At 40.6% G+C, this 14,604-nt stretch overlaps 2 protein-coding genes across 4 annotated transcripts; one reads left to right on the forward strand and one right to left on the reverse strand.

The window, feature by feature from the left end:
* Positions 1-2,958: 2,958 nt before the first annotated feature.
* On the forward strand, positions 2,959-8,768 carry fam219ab (family with sequence similarity 219 member Ab; the record flags this gene model as incomplete). Of its 3 annotated transcripts, none has more annotated exons than XM_083913216.1 (6): positions 2,959-3,036; positions 4,066-4,165; positions 5,427-5,532; positions 6,294-6,374; positions 6,485-6,539; positions 7,949-8,768. In XM_083913216.1, 6 exons carry the CDS (start codon positions 2,959-2,961, stop codon positions 8,105-8,107), a joined length of 579 nt encoding a protein of 192 aa, XP_083769342.1. In that variant the 3' UTR covers positions 8,108-8,768. The 3 variants fall into 3 exon arrangements, with proteins under 3 accessions (XP_083769342.1, XP_083769343.1, XP_083769344.1); XM_083913217.1 differs by having other exon boundaries at positions 7,952-8,768; XM_083913218.1 differs by having other exon boundaries at positions 2,959-2,985; positions 7,952-8,768.
* Positions 8,769-10,407: 1,639 nt separating this feature from the next.
* klf9 (Kruppel like factor 9) lies at positions 10,408-14,335 on the reverse strand. The gene is made up of 2 exons (XM_083912954.1): positions 13,554-14,335; positions 10,408-12,281 (listed from the first exon to the last, which is right to left on the reverse strand). Exons 1-2 carry the CDS (start codon positions 13,951-13,953, stop codon positions 12,001-12,003), a joined length of 681 nt encoding a protein of 226 aa, XP_083769080.1. The 5' UTR covers positions 13,954-14,335; the 3' UTR covers positions 10,408-12,000.
* Between the last annotated feature and the right edge of the window lie 269 nt (positions 14,336-14,604).

Below are 14,604 nucleotides of genomic sequence, written 5' to 3' on the forward strand. Positions count from 1 at the left end.
GTTGCTATAAAAAAATATAGTGTAATAGACACATAAAGCAGCATCTCAGCATCATAAATGTGGATTTAAAAATTCCTACTGTACCTCTTGGTTTGCTCTCATATTTATGAAGTGTTTCCTAAAGACACTTACATGTCCCAGAACAAGTTTTCGACTATATACAGTATATAGGTTATATATATATGTGTGTATATATATATATATATATATATATATATATATATATATATATATATATATAGAGAGAGAGAGAGAGAGAGAGAGAGAGAGAGATAGATAGGATGGTTCTAGTTAGATGAGTTGCATATCAGGTAAATATGGTAGATTAAAAAAAAAGTATTTCCTCTAAATTATAGTGGAGTAAAGTATTACCTAGAAATTGCACTGAACTGTGCAACACTTGCTTGATTGAATGTCCTCGGTCACTCGGTGACTGTCACTACGTAGCAAACAGGACGGTGAGTGACGAGGCAGAAAACTGTCATGGTTGTACTGCGGTTCCCTGACTGGTGACTGAGGTTGATTAAAGTCAGTGGGAAGCCAAATATATTCATCCTTAATACAGTAATAAACTAAGACACAATTTAACCTATATTCACTGTGGCAGGCCACAGGTTACAAATCAATTCTCCATTACAAATATTACTGCTGTTTTTGTTAGACATGTTTTGTTCCTGTCCAACTTATTTATGGCGCTATAATTAATTGGTTCCAAGCTCTTCATTTGTTTCAGTAATGCTATTCTTTTTTAATTAAAATTCCTGGATGAAGACTATTGTTTCTTAGCGGTCTGCGTCGGATCTTTTGAGTATTTTTGTAATAAAGGAATGTCTTGTGTGTTCACTGGACCGCAAGGTTTCTACTGGAGTTTAAACATTAAAGGCTGAATTTTATGTCAAGACTGCCAGACGGAGACTCATTTGAAAAAGATTTTTTTTGCTTTTCAGGATATAACAATGGAGATGGTTAATCCTCTAAACCTCTGACTTAATGTATCAACTTAACTTTAATTTAAGACCTATCTGTTACTCCAGAGGTGCAATAGATAGACAAAAAAACAAATAGGAGAAACAAGCAGAAAAAGTTGCATCACATAGTCATACGTGATTCCCTCACATCTTCAAGTTAGAATGCTTTGAAATATAAGAAATATACTTAAATAAAAGTATCAATACCAAAGAGTATGCAGTCTCTATTAGAAGTATAAGTCCTGCATTTAAAATTGATACTTACTCATTTTAATCCAGTGCTGTGTCATGTCAATGTCATCATTGTGTTCTTATGAACTGTGTTTGGCCTGTCTCAGTGGTGGAAGTCCCCATGGAGCAGATCATCAGAGATCTGCCGTAATTCGCTGAATGACACATAATGCGTCATCCGGCGTATTTCAGCAAAGGGTGATTTTGGTCCATCCCTGTTTTTCTTCACAATGCCCACATTGGCATGACACAGACCTGGATGAAAATCGGTAAAATATCTCTTTAAGTAAAAGTACTAAAGGATTAGTATCAAAATATACTTAAAGTATCAGATAAGTGTTTTTTTCCAACTGTGTTTATTGGACAAAGTTAAAAAACACACATATTAGTTAGTCAAACATTTTCTTTTAAATTCTGCTTAATAAATATTATCCCTTATCCCTTTCCTGCCTGTTGGCATGCCACCTTCACCAGACCTGCTATATTCAAACGCACACTCCTCATCCGCCCCCTCATCAACTCATCACCTGTATTGATGGGTAACCCTTTGTTACCCAATAAAAAAAACAACAAACTGGCTCGGTGAACCAAAATAAGTGACATATACACTAAAGAGAGTACAAATGCATAACTTCGCTGACATTAGTGGCCAAAGCTACCCAACACATCACCAGAAAGCTGTTAAAATATAAACTGTTGAAATGTGCACGTTTCCCCCCACTTTTAGCCAAGGTGACCATCGGCCTATGAATTGTGCACATTGCAGTTTCAGCATGAAAGTTACATTTTTCCATTGTGTAACTTCTTTTAAATACTGACTGCAATGCATCATAGAGTGGAGGGTCTTTTGTAAGCCAGCTCAATGTTATTGTTTTGTGGCTGCCACATGAATATGCAGTAAGTATATGTTTTCCTGCTCAACACTGCTTCTGGGATGGCACCAATGATGGCCAGTATTGAGACCCTTGGTAATCTAATCATCTCAGTCATATACTGTATATCTCCCTTCAAAGGTTATACAAAAGAGGAGCCTTCCAAAATATATGCAAATGGTTGACAGACTCCTTTTTATGAAGAATGTCCATTTCAGAATAATCCAATAAGGCTTTTATATTATTGGATTGTAGTCATAGATGCATTAATGTGTACATCACTTTAATGATGCAGCTGGTAACAGTCGTGAACATTTTATAGCCTACTTTACATACTTTTTAAATCGTATATTCTGCGGGTTAACTTGTGAATTCCCCGAGGGTTCATTACAGCAATAGCTCATTAACCTATTATAATATTAATAATAATAATAATAATAATAATAATAATAATAATAATAATAATAATAATGTCTGCTAATTACATTTCAACCATCAATTTAATTAATTAATACAATAATTTGCCTCTGAAGTAGCAAAGAACAAGTATCTCAAAATTGTATTTAAGTACTGTATTTTCTGAATAACATTCCACCACTGTCCAGTTCTCAGACCCCCTTCGTCTTCTTACAAGGCCCCTTCTGGGTCCCCGCACCCTAGCTTGGGATACCCTACCCGGAAGTGGGTGGTGTAGTCACAGTCACCCAACTGGTCACACCACCGTCAATACTGCCTGCTGGGATGAAGCTCGCCACCGGAGAACTACAGAGATTGTTACAAATCTGAGATCTCTCGCAAATCTAAAATAAAAGGCGATAACTCGTCGAAAGGACCAGTTACCAATAATCAGTTACCGGGAGAAGGGAGGAAAGAGGCGTGCTGCCAAAATGATGGAAGAAATAGATAGATTTCAAGTGCCGAGTGCCGTGCAGGAGGCGGAGATGCAGGCTGAGATGCAGCCGCTGGTAAGCCACATTTGTAGGGCTGACATCTTTTGGAGAGAATCAATCAGTGTTTTGGTTTGGTTGTTTTTCCTGTTTAATATCATTGTTATTCCAGGATGTTTAGTGTATGAGGCCTTCCATTCATAAGGTTGTGCTCTAGGATATATACCGTCAGATCCATCACCTGTCGTGCGTAATATCTGGCTGATGTACCATATTTTGAGCATGTTTTTTTCAATACAGGAAAATGCTAAAATTGATTGATTTTGATTTGCTCACAGACGGGCGTTTTTGTTTATCCATGTAACGCAAGCAGCGTCCGGTCTGCTGCGTAGTGAGCAGCATCCGTCATGTCTGGCGAAAACAAGCATCCCATCCCGACGCCGCTGCTACATCCTCAGCATCATGCAGCAAGTTGCTCCGGCTAAACCCCACTCGTGTCGCGCTGGCTTGATTAATGAGCGCTCTTTAATCGCGAATATGTGCCGTTAAAGCGAAATATTTGGATCTGAAATCAGTGTAAACGATTCGGCGGTGCGCTCCGTGGCCTGTAGCGCGGCCCTGGGTTACTGCAGCATGCAGGGCGGCCTCTTCTGTCCACGACCGGGGCCGCCAGAGAGCCAGACTAACTCCAAGTAGTCTGACCTGGCGTTCCTACCTCCATTCATCCCCGTGCGTCATGTTGCCACTGAATGATCTGTCATTTTTTCTCCTTGCATTTGTGATTTTTTTGGGGGGAATGTTTACCAAATGTCCAGGGACTCCCAGGAGTCCTCAAAAGTGTCCAAGAGCAACCTGATCAAATCAGTTATCACTATAAGGTCATCTTTTTGCATTCACTCAAAATGTGAGTGTAAGAGTAGCTGATGGTAGCTGTGACAAAACCTAACCTCCCATGTTTGGTCTATTTATGAGCTGTTTTATTCACATTGTCTGGGCATAGTAGGGTGCATTATGCATTACAAAAATACATTAATAATTCATTAATGCCTCAGCAATGCACATTTCTGCTCATCTTTCTGTCCATGCCACCCCCCTGTTTGTTTCCAGGACCCAGCTTCGTCCACAGCCTCAGAGGCGGACTCCGACACTAGAGAGGGGGAACCTGTCACTATTAACTACAAGCCCTCACCCCTGCAGATGAAAATAGGTGAGTCCTAGAAAGAGTAACTGTTACGTGCATATGTGGCATCACCTATAGACAAGAAAGAAACCACTTATTCTCTCAGGGGGATGACATCTGAACAGTGAGGATCAGTTTTCAGAGAAGTGTCCCATCACAAGGCAAACCAAGAATGTGGTGATATGGTTTGATCCCTGTTATGCTGCTAAATTGTTGTTAAAAACTACTATTATATTACTCAATTTTAAGACATCTGTATATGAAAAACACGTCTCAGACATGTCCAGAGCACAAGGTGATGCCCGTAAATTGTATTTAATATTTTTGTTTTAATATTGTTAACACACCCATATGAAACAAAAAAAAAACCAGTGCATTTCACATTTTATAAGCTGGAACGAGCAAAGGTTTATCATTTTTGCTTAAAAAGTAATTCAAACAATGAATGGGTTATCACATTTTTTGACGATTACTTTTTAATCATCTAGTTGATTAATAGACTCATTTCAGCTCCAGGCACTCTGGACTGTTTTATGTTTGGGAATTTGAGTCTTTAGCGTTCGTGAAAAGCCATGGTCCTTAAAGGCTCATTTCAGCACCTTGGACAGAGTCCAGTGGCTCTGCCTTTGTTTCCTCCTACTGTATTACTTTAAGTCAATCTTTAAAGAAGCAAGGATATTTAAAACGGATAAGCTATTCAGTGACAGAAATGCATCAAAAGTGTCCTTTTTAAAATGTAACTTTGGCATTCACATATGCTGTACAATGTCAGCTGCTGTTGAAGTTCACTTCAGTCTACATCTATCCTATGTGTTGAAATTGAAACCACACTAATGGCTACAGTTGTATTCATATTATTCTGCTTACTCACTAGTTGTTCAGCCTTTTTATAACATGTAAACACTGTCATTAAATTGTCCTGTCTATTAAATACAATCTGAGCATATTCCCTAAATCATGCATGGTTGTTTTAACAAGTCACTTTGCCCTTGTGACCAATATGGTAAAGAATTTAGTCTTGATGGCCTTTTAAAACTAACAATTCCATTCTCTCTCTCTGTGTCTCTGTCTCTCTGTCTCTCTTTCTTTCTCTCTTTCTCTCTCTCACTCTCTCTCGCTCTCTAAAAAGACCTGTGATTGGTCTCCCATCAAGGGCTAGATTTTCTAAAACCTGAAAACAGAGCCAAAAGGAGGTGCAGGAGTCGACTTTTTAAAACTAAATCTGTCACTTTTGTGTGCAGTTTTTGTCATTCAGAGCTAACTTTGTATGTGTGTGTTTCCTGTGCAGAGAAACAGAGAGAGCTGGCTAGAAAGGGCTCATTGAAGAACGGCAATGCTGTAGGTAGTCCAGTCAACCAGCAGCCCAAGAAGAACAACGTCATGGCCAGAACACGGTAAGAAGTGAGCGCTGTGGAGAAAATTAGATGGTGGCTGGTGTCTTTCTAACCGGTTACAGTCATTAAAATTGCTTGTTTTTTTAGTGATAAACTCAACCGACTGGTAAATTATTGCACTGTTTTGATTAGCTATACTGACAACAGACCCAATGCAGGTAATATACAAAAATAAGATTCAAATGGGTAACAATGTATTTTGAGGAACAACGTGCAAGAGACGTTGAAAAACAATACATCTTAAAATCAAGTCTATTTTAATTCCAGTATTTGTGTCACACATATACAGTTTCACCAATAAATGGTCAACTAATTTTGTTAGGTGAGGACATAGTGTACTATGTATGAAGGTTATACTGTATGTGTAAGATCAGAAACAAGTTTTCATAGGCTTGACCAAATGGATTTTATACTCCTGTCCATGTTCTTTGTTTGTCAGTGGGGCTGGCAAGAGTGTAGTTTTATTGATTCCAGGTTTGTAAGACGTCCAGGTTACAAATTGGACCTCTGTCATGCTTCTGCTGTTACTGTGTAGCTGTGATGTTGCCTCCAGGCCTTCCTTTTCTTTCAGCATCTCTGCCAGTCTTACTCACCTCTTCCTGTTTGTAGATCTATTTTCCCTCTTCTGTCTCTTCCTCCCTCCTCCTTTCTGGCTATATTTTGTTACACCCTTTTTCTTGATCATGTATCTCCCCCTACACCCTCTCTCTCTGTCTCTGTCTGTGTGTGTGTGTCTCTCTCTCTCTCTTCCCTCTCGGCAGGTTGGTAGTGCCCAATAAGGGCTATTCCTCTTTAGACCAAAGCCCAGATGAGAAGCCCTTGGTGGCCCTAGACACAGACAGGTAAACACACATACACACACACACACACATACAAACACGCACACATTAATACACGTCTTCCCCACAAACACGTAAATAATAAGCTAACTTTTGTTTTTTGTTTCTTTCAGTGATGATGATTTTGACATGTCTAGATACTCATCATCAGGATACTCCTCTGCTGAGGTGAGATATGTGATAGAACAAATATCTGTTACTGTACTTCACATTTACTCATTCATTCACTCCCTCCCTCCGTCGCCTTCTTCCCTCTATTCCCTGCGATTGTCAAGAGGCCAAGAGACGGGCTTTTATCAGCCAGTCTCAAAGCACACCCATTTATATCCATCCTGCTCATCCATGTTAATTCTGTAGGAGTGTTTGACCGCTACAAGCACACCATTACATTGGAGATGCACCTGCACACAAATGTGCATGAGACACAAAGCAGGACACAAAGGAAATATAATCTCCGGGTCTCTGCTTCTGAAAATCCTGTTTTCAACGCTGCTTCCAATTTAAGTGCAAATCACAGACACATAATTATATTTATTCCCCAGAAGAATCCTCTTGTTTCCATGCTCTACATCCATTTTCTGTCAGTCCAGGTGTATTCGGTACACAAGTCCAATAGTGTTCAGACCTCAAGTCCACCATGTTGTCAGAATGAATTAGCTAATATACATAAAATGTTGTTACTTAGTTTAGCCAGTTTCTTAGTACATACACCATGGCTTTACATTTTGCAGTACAGTGCAGTATACAGGTTATCTACAGCAGACAACATGGTAAATACATACAAAGGAAAAGGGTACATTTTGAATGAACACATTGCTTCTTTTCATTCAAACAAGGGCATTGTTTTGCTGAAACAAAATCTCAGCAGGACAGTAGTTATCATGTTCATGACAAAGCTCCAAGTGATGATCCTTGCAGCCATCTGTGAAAGTGTGCTAAATCAGTTTGCAATGGTTATCACTGTTAATTGTGATGTCACAAGCTCACATAAACTTTAGATTTGTAAGTTGTATGTTGTCTAAACTGGTAAAGTTGGCGCAAACACATATTTAATTGTGTTTAATATGCCTCTGTTTTTTATGGATTAAGCAAACTGTCGCTAAGTGAGTTTTAGAGGTGTTGGTCAGCAGATTTTTTTATCTTTGGATAGAGCCAGCTAGGCTAGCTATTTACTTTACTCAAAGCTCAACTGCGAAGATGACAAAAAGGAAGGAGAAAGTCTGACATACGTCTGTGCGTTGTGGCGTGCCGTGGCATGGATCGGCACCGCAAGACACCACATAGCACCGCATGGCACCGCATAGTACCGCATGGCACTGCATGGCACCGCATGGCACCGCATGGCACCGCATGGCACCGCATGGCACCGCATGGCACCGCATGGCACCGCATGGCACCGCATGGCACCGCATGGCACCGCATGGCACCGCATGTCTGGCTTTATTCCAGCACCGTAGAAACCAGACTATTGTGGAAATAACAGGGATTTATTAGCTGATACCACTGGTCTTCAACTCTGGGGCTCGGAAATGATTCTCAAACCCATCAACCTCCTCTGTCTTTCCTTCCTTCCCCAGCAAATCAATCAGGATCTGAACATCCAGCTGCTGAAAGATGGTTACCGCCTAGACGAGATCCCGGACGACGAGGACCTGGATCTGATCCCTCCCAAATCAGTCAACCCCACCTGCATGTGCTGCCAGGCAACCTCCTCCACCACCTGTCAAATACAGTAACCCCACCCCTCTGATCTTCTGCCCCTTCCCCATTCCACACAATATAACCCCCAATCTTCATCTGCTGTGAGTTTACTTCGCCGCCACAGTGGTGACAGTGAAGCATTGGTAGAATATTGTAATGACAGTTAAGTGCTATGGTGATAATGACAATGAGAGAAATAATCAAATTAACTTGTAGAGTATTTGGTTTAAAGTTCCAGGAGAAGGAACACATTAGAACATGTATTTAAAATAAGAGTAAAAGTGGTGGTTTCCTCCTATGGTAGGACGTGCACTTGTGTTTGAGAGCCCTTCTCCTGGTGAACATGATATAACATAATACACTGATATTAGTGGACAGAAAACAGAAGGTCAATTGATGCGGAATTCCATTTCCCTGAAGGATAAGAAACATCATAACTGCTGACTCAACTGTTCTGCTTACCTTACTGAATTCTGGGTTGCTTTTTTCTAGTTGTTCTGGTTTATTAGTTTTTAAATGCTTACTTATTTTAAGCCTGAGGGGATGTGTATGAAGGTATGTGTTGACGTGAAGATATTGCAGATAAGTGTGGATGGTCTTGGTATCTCTAAATAGAGGTTATCTGGTCTTTTATTCATAGTACTGTACAGGGTTGTTATGTAGCACAGGCCAGGTCGTTGCACTCCTTCACACCACCCTCAACACTTTTGCTTTCCTTGCCCTACTGGCTTAAGATGTTTCAATACAGTGTTTAGGGATGAATGTATGAACATGAATGGCTGAGGAACAACTTGCATGAAGAGCACTGGACTGAATAATTGAATGGAAAATAATAAGGAAGTAGCTTGTTGCACACTTGATATTTGCTCTATTTCTATTGTGCAATCACAAACTACATCTACCGGCACTAGCTTGACTTGTATTGTTTTGAATTTGCACTTTTTTTTTTCAGTTTTTTGGTGCCCATATCTGTGCGCTCTTTCCTGCATAGGAGTGACAGTGTCTTATCTCAAATGAACTGTGTCAAAAGGGAAGATTACATATCGTCGCAACAATCCTCTAACACGTGATGCTCACATGATTTATGACATTATCAAGGCCAAAAGGATGGTGGTGGGTCTTTAGATTTAGACTTGTCAACACACACTCGTCGTAAATCGTTTCTCAATCACTGAACACAACCTTGCAAGTTCTTACACATTTCTGTTGTTTTCACACCACAGATCATCAAGCAAGCACACAGGTCCAGACAGTAGAATGATTTAAGATTTCTCACACACACACACACACACACACACACAAACACACACGCACACACGCACACACTCGCGCACACACACACGCACACACACACACACGCACGCATACAGACATAAATTGTCGATATAAAGATTGAGGTGGCATCTATTTTTCTCTTTTGACTAATGGGTTGGAAATTGTTTTGTAATTGCAACATAGAGGATTGTTGCGTACTAATATCCTTCATTTATGACTCTCTCCCTCCCTCAAAGCTGCAGTTTGTAACGTTGGTAAGATATTATCATATTTGCTCAAACTGTCACTATACGTATCTTGACAGTCCTACATGAGACAGACAATCTGTGAATAAAATCTTGTTCCTCTGCCCCCTCCTAGTGCTCCTAAAGGCATCTGCAAGATTCCCAAAGGAAACAACCACTCGGTCAAGCAGTCTCTAACGTGGTGTCATACTAGACAAAGCTGATCAAATAGGAGTCACGATTCAGTTACTGTATTGCCTATTTCTCACCTTAAAAAAAGGCAGAGGAACATTTTTTTCCACAGGTAGTTTTTCTCATGTGCTACTGTCAAGATATAGTGAATTTGAGCATATAAAACTTTTTTTTATAAGTCGCCAACTGCAGCTTTAAATCAATCTGCAATTAGAGTATGCCTTAAGTACAGAGAAGTTTAAAAGATGTGTGTATTTATTGACATCTTGATCATTTGGTTTCTTTGAAGAGCATTTGCTGTCTATGAAGTTATGCTTTTTTTTTTTTTTTTAAAAAGACCTGGATGATATTTGTTTTTTTCCTTTTATAAAATGATTTTCTTGTAAACACTTCCATTACAGTATTTAACAATGTTATTGTTATGTGCGGTGTATGAAAACAATAAATAAACACAAAGCTAATGGAGCACTGTCCGTTCTACTTGACTGTTTTTGTTATTACTCCTTCTTCACGCCACTTAATTAGCAGCTCTTCATTTATAAAAGGTGTTCAGTGTGTGATGTGGGACAAAAAAAATAGCAAATTTTTAGAAAGAAAAACTATTTTAATGTTAAAACTTTTGAGCAGTAATTACAACAGCTGTGAATATTGCGATAACATGGGCTCTGCATGGACAGTCCCTGATTACAGTACAGTGGCATCAGAAGTAAGGGCTCCAACCTGCAAGGCACAAACATCTAATCACAGTTGTCATAATGCCAAAAAAAGAAAAAAACAGTATTTCTCTTTAAAAAATGTATGTGGTTTTGTGTCCTACAAGGTTAACTACACCTAACTTTACACTCTGTCTGCACATTTAATGCATTATGTGGCAAGTATAAAAAGAAAACTAATGACATCAACAATGTTTCTGGCTCCTGTAGTGGACGAATAAGACATCTCAACCCATTAGTTATATAATAAAATATTAGCAGGCAAATAAAAAAATATGCTGTACCAAACAAATACACACACATGATGGAATTAATTAATTCACAATCAAATGAATCAAAGCCTGCCTCAAAATGCTAGGACAGAAAAACAAAATTACAAGTTTTTTGACATTCTGTTGTGCTTTCATGTCACCACCAGGGGGTGTAATATATGTTGAAATCGCCATGCATCACATTACTCCCTGATAAAATGCAGTCCAGATACAGAGTAAACAAACGTTTCAATGTACAGCAACTGGCACTGTTGGCATAAGTTCTTATTCAAAGTATTACTGAATATAAACATAAAGAATCGGCCAGTGTTCATTCAGGTAGTATTTCCAAAGATTGAAAATGTAGAAATTCCTCTTCAAAAAGGCACATACTTCCTTGTTAACAGTTTTAAAACTGTAACTAAACATGGATCGTTATTGTCTTAACATCAAAAAGTGTTTCAGCTGCAAGCATTAAAGAAACCTTTTTCCATAAAAAAAGGGTTTACCCTGTTACATTTACCCCTGCACTATTGACATAATTCAAGCTTGAAGGAGCAACACTAAAATGTATTTTCCTATGAGGTTTACTATATCATTATGTGACAACATATATGTTTTAACAAACTATACATGCTCATAGTATGCCTCATTTACTTAGTCCATAGTCAAATATATGAAATTAAATACACAAGCTCTGTAATTCTCTACATTATAGTTGTGTCCTATTACTCTCTCTAATAACTACAGTATACTTATATAGCATTATAGTATAGATAACAGTATAGCATCTATGTGTAAGTCAATCTATGTACATGAAAATACTGCTACTGTATATTCACCTCCTCTTGGACTGGAGAGTAACTGTACAAGTATGAGTGTATATGTGAAACGATCATATTTATTAGAGGACAATTCCCAAAACGACTATTCCCACAAGGAATATCTCAGCAATGACTTGTTTTCTTGTCTTTATAAGTAAATAAAGTGTGATGCAAAGTGAACACATGTAGTGTTTCTGCATCACCCTAATCTCAGGGAATAAGAGCAGTCTAGTTGGATTTCAATCAGGTTCAAACATACATTTCTGCTTGCTGTTGCACAAAGTTACATGCATAGAACAACTTCCTAAATAGTGGTCTGGCTGGCAGGCTGGTTGAGTTTATTGATTTGACAGGATTTATGTCAAAAGGTGTCCACACCGTGCATCTGGGTGTGTCTGTTTGCATCTACTGCATGTACCTTTATGTATGCACAGTAGTGTGGGTGTGTCTCACACTCCAACAGGGCTTTGGTCTCCAGAGTCAGAGGAAGACACAGACACTGAGCCGCGCCGTCTCTTGGCCGCACTGGAGCCCTGGAGCATGCTGGGATGGAAGCCTGCGTGTCGCCGGGCATGTTTCGTCAGGTGGTCGCTCCTGATGAAGCACTTGTCACACATTGGACAGTTGAAGCGTTTCTCGCCCGTGTGAGTGCGATAGTGACGTGTCAGCTCGTCGGATCTGGAGAACTTCTTGCCACAGTTTTGCCAGGTACACTCGAAGGGGCGCTCACCTGAGGAAACACACACACGTTTTTGGATTAGCCACGGTGACCTGATCATTTAATAACCCCTAGGGTTTGCTGATATTAGCTTTTCTTCCCTCATTATTGGGGACAAACAAACCCCACTGCTGTATCTGGAAAACATCATTATAATCGCAAAGTGTTAAGCCATTACATTTTCTGAATATCTGAGTAAATTGTTTTATGAATTATGTCATCAGTTTAAAAAAAAGTGGTAAAACAACATAATGAATAATAAATAAAAAAGACCACAGATACATAAGTCAAATTGGAGGGGGATGAGAAAGTACACGTTTCACAAAGTTACTGTGGGATTTTTTGTAAACATTTTGGGAAGGCCTGAATAAACAACATGTTCCAGGAACAGTGACTCCTGATAAGAGCCCCATGAATAAAAATGTTTTTTTTTAAAAAGACCATGGCTGCCTCCACCTCCTCCTCCAACATGTGCTTCGTATTGAACCACATGTCTGCCCTTGTTTACAACCTGACCAGAGGGGGAGTGGACTCGGATGACGTATGAGGAAATGCTGGTGCAGGGAGGGTTATCTCCGGACAAGAACATGAGGGGGCATCGGTGTCGCAGTGACCTGCATGTGAATCATAAGCCAAGATGTCGACATGTATTTACACCGTCACTAGCTATGACAGTCTCTGTGGTGTATATAAACACAAATACAGATGTGAGATAACACCAATCATTGAATAATAATAACTTGGGGTATTATTTGGATATCATTGTGGCCCAGGATGATTTAATCACACCTGAATAACACTGTACATCACAAATATGGGCGGCGGCACGCGGTGTTCCCACCTCGCATCGCATTCTGGGTGTCACAAGCCTCGCCTGCTCTTATGGGCCGGGCAGTCACACCCCCCAGGGCCCAGCAGGGGGGCAAATTCATGGGAACACACCTATTATGTGTTATTCATTTGCAGCAGGGACATGTGGTCTTTCACTTGCACTCCTCGTGACACATTACACAGAAACGACATGGACTGCAACATTGAAATATCAAACCATGGCATCATTGTAGTTTCTCTCACAGTGTTCACAGGATGTCCTGTCACTCGTGTTTTCCTGCACACTGTGCGTCCTAGAAATAACCCGATATAGTTTGAGATGTGATGTTATGTGCGTCTAAATAAATAAAAAAGAAAAGAAAAACAATGTCAGAAGTGACGCAGAGTGCCAGGTTTTGCTGTCGTAAACACAATCGAGCCCATTAGTTTGGTTGGAGACGAGCCTCCTCTTACCGGTGTGGACTCTGAGGTGGGCTTTGAGGTGGGACGACTTGCCGTACATCTTCCCGCAGCCAGTAAAAGGGCAACAGTGTCTCTTCTCGGGAGAGTCCTGTCTTGCCACCGTCGCCGCCCTCTTGCCTCGGGACTGTTTAGGAGCAGCCGAGACCCGGCTGTCCCCGGCGTTCAACCGGCAACTCCCCCGCTCTCCCTTCTCCTGCGCGCCGGCCTCGCTGCCCCCGAGACATTTGTTGTCTCCGGGGCTCATAGCGTTAGGGTTGTATTTATTCAAGTCCAATAAAATCATTGCCACCATCAGCAAAGTCCTGTTCTCCTGATTCTCTTTCAACGTGTCCTCTGTCCGCCCCGGCGGTCGGCTGGAGCCACAGTCTGCAGAGACATCCACCTCTGACATCACTACAGCAGATCCGGGTGGAGAAAAGAAACAATGTATATGTACAGGAGCTGTGTGTCCAAACACAATCCAACAACGAGGACACAGTAAAGAAATTAGTCCGCAGTCCTCCTATGAAACATGCGGTTAAGCATCCGCACGTGTCGTCGTCTTCAATGTGACTATTCCGCAAAGGCTGCGTTTTCTTCTTGCGGTTGCGGATAAATACAACCCCCCACTGGAAAGGAAGACTAGCTGCTCAAATATCTTTCTCACTCCTTGTCCTTCTTCTAGATCCTCTTTTCTAAATGCAACCAGATCAATAAAACACCCCGTTTTCACGACTGCGCTATTGTGTCTGCGTTTATTCCGCCTTTCGGTGCGCTCCCACACATGCGTCAACTTGTCCTATTTCACTGAGTGGCACTTCTCCCAACTCCAAGAAACAATTTCGCGGAATCCCACGATGTCATCCAAAATCTTGACTGTGATTGGCTGAGATGAAACGTGACTCGTTTTTTGGAACTGTCCATTCACAGGAGTGAGTGATGGTGCACTGGACTAATCACAGGCTGGGGTTAATGTAAAAGAGGGCGGGACCAGAGTAATGTTGCGTTCAGGTGCTTCAAGTGACTTGGGCACCGTTGTCCAAAATTGATTTTTGAGTTCCCA

Source organism: Echiichthys vipera (assembly GCF_963691815.1).
Source record: "Echiichthys vipera genome assembly, chromosome: 4".
Taxonomy (NCBI): Eukaryota; Metazoa; Chordata; class Actinopteri; order Perciformes; family Trachinidae; genus Echiichthys; species Echiichthys vipera.